General features: G+C 41.0%; 1 protein-coding gene across 1 annotated transcript in view; it reads left to right on the top strand.

Annotated features, from left to right (window-relative positions):
• The window catches only part of MAP3K4 (mitogen-activated protein kinase kinase kinase 4), a 159923-nt gene that overhangs the window by 44871 nt on the left and 109480 nt on the right, over positions 1–5572 (top strand). The window contains exon 2 of the mRNA XM_019526945.1: positions 474–664. Within this exon, the coding sequence (XP_019382490.1) occupies positions 595–664 (70 nt within the window). The 5' untranslated portion in view covers positions 474–594. The remainder of the gene's footprint in view (positions 1–473; positions 665–5572) is intronic.

Raw genomic sequence — 5572 nt, 5'->3', positions numbered from 1 at the left:
AAAAAAGACAACAAAATTAAAAAGAATAGTGAGAGATGCAGTGCTGGTATGGTTCCATGAGAGGTGCATGTAAGAGGGCTTAAAGGGGCTTAAGTCCTTCCCAGCTTTTTGTGCAGTGATGTAACCTCTCTTCTCTTCTGTGAATTAGTGTATAATTTTTCAGCTTGCGTAATTATTATGGATTTTACTTTGTTTCTTATGTTGGATATTAAATAAATGTCATGATCGGACATTAAGTAAACTGCCAAAAATATACAAAAGTACGGTATAAATTCTAGCCTTCGCGTTGCCCTTTATAAAAGCATTAGAACATGAAAAAGTGCTTCTTGGTGTGTAACTCCTGTTGTTGTCATTTCCATTTAATATCACCAGCATTTGTTGGTTCAATGCATGTGGCATTATCTGGGCTTGATTGTAATGTGTAGGGTTATGTTTTGTTTTTTTAATTCTACATTCTGACCTTTTTTCTTCAGGCAAGAGTGCAAATCGGAAGATGTTGCCTGCAAGAGATCTGAATCTGAACCTGAGGAATTATCAGATGAACCAAACACAGACACTTTCTATGGAACCTCTCCTCCTAGTACACCCCGACAGATGAAACGTATGTCAACAAAGCATCAGAAAAATAACGTAGGGAGACCAACTAGCCGCTCCACGTTGAAAGGTGGGTGGCATTTTTTTAACACTATTTTACTTACAGGGCTGGAAGCTAGTAGTATGTAATGTAGTTATGTACGTTACGTACAGTTTTTACAGATTATTTCTGATAACTCCATAGTTTTTTTTCCCCGATTTTCCTCATTTTTATAGATTCTGTAGACCGCTTTCATAGAGAACTGTGTGCATTTAGCATTGTCTTCCCTCTCTCTAGTTCGCTTTGAGTAATGAAATTATAATTGTCATTACGTTTGTCCAGTCAGCAATCAAAAATAGTTTTTCATACCATTTAGTTTTGTTAACATTTAATTTTAATTACAAATGATAAATACTGGGAACTGACCCTTGTAAGTAAATATACAGATCTATCTATCCAGTGTTACAAAAATTAATAGGAATATGTTGTAGGAAGCAAACAAACATTTTGATAAAACTTGCCCGGATGGACAGCATCCTTTCTTTGCACGGTGCAAACTTTGCATGGTGCATGGTGTATCTTGCATGGTACATGGTAGGATGCAGTTTTCAAGGGCTGTGGTTCCAGGTTACAAGGTTATACTGGTTCCTATAGTTAGTTTAATGTTTCTGTAAAAGTTCCCTGTTTTTTACTGTGTGAAATAGCCAAACTGGGAGAAATGACTGCTCTACAGTGAGTATATGCTAGGTTTGTCAAAGTAGTAGCAAAAAACCCCCCAATAAAATACTACTTTCCCCCTTTATCATTTGTATTGTTAGGTAGTGGTGTTTAACAACAATAAATAAAATGCTTTCAGTCAATTTAGTTTGAAATTTAAGTTTGAATTTAAGTTGGGGATATTCTTTAACATTGCCTAGGTTAAGGATTTACTTTTTCTCTCTTCATATTGATACTGACTTCTACAGAAAATGCATGTACTTTATTTCTCTTTTCTTTTTTTTTTTAATATTGGTAAGCCCTGTTTATACATTTGTGGCAAAACTTTGAGACTGTTTTTCAAACAAATTATTGGTTCATTGTTGTCATGCAGAATATACTTTTTTTCCCCAATCATTCTTGGCAAAGTTGATTTACCTGAGTTATAGTGGTAGCTGTCACAGACCCAACTGTCAGGGAGTTCACAGAGTCCCAAGATTTTCTCCACTATTCCACTACGTGTCTCATGGAACAGCCTTAGGCAGTGCTTTTCAACCCTTTCAGGGTCAGGGTGCTTCTCCTCCCCTTTCAAATGTGGTGGCACTCCTGGCTGAGAACCACTGTTGGTGCTGTCTCAGCTTACCTGAGTGCTTTTCAGCCAGGTTCTGTGGCCAGGAAGGGTTGTGCAGCTGTGATGAAACTGCCTTATGCTGCAATGTCAGACAGGGAAGGCCTGTGCCATGTGCTCATCCTGTATTAGGGACCTGATCAGCCTAAAGCTGGCTCCTTCTGGTCCAGGAATGCCAACACTCCTTCCGAAAGCAGAAAGTAACCCTTCCTGCCACCACATCATGGGTGGATCTAGGATTTTGAAAACGGTGCAGAAAATGTGGTATATTGTGACATATAACAGACTATATATTTTTCTCTAGTTAGAAACCGGAAGCTTTATTTACTATACTAGGGACTCAGAGCAATATTATTCAGTTTTAAGATCGAAGCAAAAACAAATAAAACTTTATTGGAATGTGCAGTAATTTCCTATATTATCTATTATGTATAAAAACACAACAGACTAGGAAAAATAATCAAAAGATTCTGTTTCATTAGTTTTGCAGTCATTAGAATTAAATGTTCATCTCTCTTCCAGATTCGTAAAACAAACCTAGCTTTTTTGAGCGATTTGACAGTGCATCCAGTGCTTCACTGAAAGTTATTTCCACACCTGAGTTACTGTTCACTGAGTTAACACTTTTAACTAGAGTTAAAAACTATGTGGAGGGCTGTGGAATTTTTAAGCTTTTGGTAGGCCAGGAATCAAAAGGGGATGCAACTGCACCGCTACACCCACCCTGGATCTGTCCCTGCACATGCACATAGATTATCTTTCATTCAGATTTCTACTGCCCTGGAGTGACAGAGACCAGGGGGGAGTTGGGCAATCATGGGTGAGGGGAGAGCTGTAGGAGAAGTGGGAGGGGCGAAGTAGAGAGCTGGGCAGCCACATGGCAGACCTGGCAGCTTCTAGCCTTGTCTCTGCCTACCAGCCCTCTAGCTGCAAGTCTAGAGCTCTGCACGTTGGAGAAGGTATTAACGTTTAATGTGTGATTGCTCACAGCACACACCAACTTTAATACTGCCTAACATTGCTTAGAGTTAGTGTTCAAACTGTGAAGTATAACAGCACTCCTAGAGTCCTTCCTTTCTGGGGAGTCTGGAATTTCCTTCTGTAATTGCCCACCTTCATGAAATGTACTTGCTCTTGTAAGGCTGATATTTCTCTCTTACCCTCCAAATTTTGGGTGCCCATCCCAATAATTGGTTGTCATCTAGTATCAGTAGCCCTTTCCGCTGTGTGTCTGAAAGTGATAATTGCTCTTGGCTTTGTAAAGTAATTGATACTTAATAGTTTTGCCTTTCCCCTGTTTGTTAGCTATGCATAGGATGGTTCTTCTGATGTTTAAATGGATATTGTCCTCTGATCTGGTTATACTTATTGACAAGCTGCATCCCTAATTGGAAAGATACATACAGGATACATCTGCATGTGCCGTTAAGGTGATGTGGTAAACTCTCGTGCAGTTTGCACTAGAGTCAGCTGTTCCTGGGGTCAGTGTCTGCATGTGTGCCCAGGACTGCAGCAGTTTGAGCCAGGGCGAAACAGCCCTAGGTTGGTAAGGGGTCTAGGAGGTCAGCCGCAGGCTCCGAGTGTCTGTCAGGCAGCGTCACTGTCAACATGTGCATTTCAGCACACACAAGTACTCTGCCATAGGATAGTACTGTCCTCAACAGTACTATCCTACTGCAAAGTTAGTTAATTTACTGTGCCCTAATACCAGTGCACATGTAGCCAGTGACACTTCACTGCAGAGCTAATTAGTCAACAGTGCAGTAAAATGCACATGTAGATGCATGCAGAGAGAGAACAACATGATCTATGCATATGCTGACCATAAGGAAATCCAGGACATCTTGAACAATGCCCCCCGCCCCTTTCCACCAAGTCAGCAGTGCTGCTGCAGGCGGAGGCGGGGTGGCATGGTACACCAGGCAGGTGGGTGGGTAGTGGTGCTTGTGTGGTGTTCCATGCCACTCTACTTCTCTACCGACTGTGCCCTGCCCCCTGCATTTCTGAGACTTATTTTAACTCTCACTAGCTGGCTAGGACCGGCCTCCAAAATTTGGGACTATTCCAACTAAACTGGGATGTGTGGTTACCCTATCTATGCAGCAGTAGAAGTGATGAATGAATACAGCTTCTTGTTAGCTTTTGAAAGGGATCAAACCTAGGTTTATTTAGATTCAAGTGGGGTTAAATATCTTTGCTTGAGACACTCTGAACCCCCACCTCTTTCCAGCTTTTAGAGTCAGTTTGTTATGTTGGCACTTAGTTTTTATCAGAAACATTTCAAAGCTTATTTTAAAGTGGTTATTTATACTATATGTGATATAGCAACATTTGAGTGCGTTTGATTGAAAGGATTACTTTGCCAGGGTGGAATGGAATGTAGAGTGGTAAAAAGGAAAAAAAGAAAGAAAAATACACCAAAGCTGACTGAAGAACTGCAGAAGGCTGTTGTAAAATTGAATGGATAACAGAATGGCAGATGAAGTTCATTGATAAGTGCAAAGGAATGCCTATGGGAAATAATTTGAGCTGCACATACCTGATGATGGGCTCTATATTAACTGTTACTACTCAAGAAAGAATATTGAAATTATTTTGGATGGGTCTGGAAATTTCAGCCCAATGCTCAACAGCAATCATAGAATCATAGAGAAGTAGGGCTGGAAGGCACCTCCGTAAGTCATTTAGTTCAACTCCCTGCCTGACAGGATTATCCCTGTCCAAATCATCCGTTATAATCCATATTCTAACTTCTTAGTAAAACTGTGGTCAACCCTGACATAACATAAGACAAAACACCCTAACCTGCCACAGGTAAAGCAGGGGGACCACGGCAGCCTGTTTGCTTAGTATGGTCAAAGGATCCCAGGTCTACACCCAGAGAGACAGGCAAAACCCCCACAATCCATAGCAGTCTGACCATGGGATAAAATTCCTTCCTGACCCCAGATATATATCAGTCTGATCCTGTGTGGGGGGAGGCAAGGCCCTTTAGCCAAGAACCTTTGGCTTGAAGGCCCAGAGGAGCATTGGCACACCTCAGTCAAAATCTCCAGCCTTGGCTGCAACTACCACCCAGCGCCTCTGAGGAAGACTTAAAAACAAAATAAAATAAAAAACCCTGACATATGTAGCAGAAAGGAAATGGGGGTGGACTTCCCTCCCAGCAGCACATGGTAACCAGCAAAGGCCACAAGCATGGGAAATATCCATAGTAGAACATAGCCATAGCTACACCTATAACATCTCTGACTAGTGGTTATCCAGTCTTTTCTTGATCACCTCCAGTGATGAAGAATCCACATCTTCCCTAGGCAGTTTATTATACTACCTCAAACAGGACAGCTGCAGCCAAACAACCAATGCCTCTGAGACTAAAAAGAGCTCTTTGAGTGCAACTTTAACTGTATAATTCTTTACTTATATATTAGTAACCTGTTTTGCCTTCAAGGGATTTTAATACCAAAGTAAAAAAAAACCCCAACCTTTTAGTTTCTGAATTAAGGAAATGCATAGGAAAATAATGTTATTTGTAGTTCATGGAAATTCAAGTACATCTTAGAGATTTGTAGGACTGAGTCTGTTTTGAAGGTGATGTCTTTTGTGGAAAAGGAAAAGAGATTATGTAGGAGGTGCTGCCACAGAGGAAAGAACCGCCCCACCCCCCCCCCCCC

The sequence above is a fragment of the Gavialis gangeticus genome, unplaced genomic scaffold (genome assembly GCF_001723915.1).
Source record: "Gavialis gangeticus isolate Ggan-Ray unplaced genomic scaffold, GavGan_comp1, whole genome shotgun sequence".
Lineage (NCBI taxonomy): Eukaryota > Metazoa > Chordata > Crocodylia > Gavialidae > Gavialis > Gavialis gangeticus.
The sequence above is the reverse complement of the archived record's forward strand: the minus strand, read 5'-3'. Positions and strand labels throughout refer to the sequence as shown.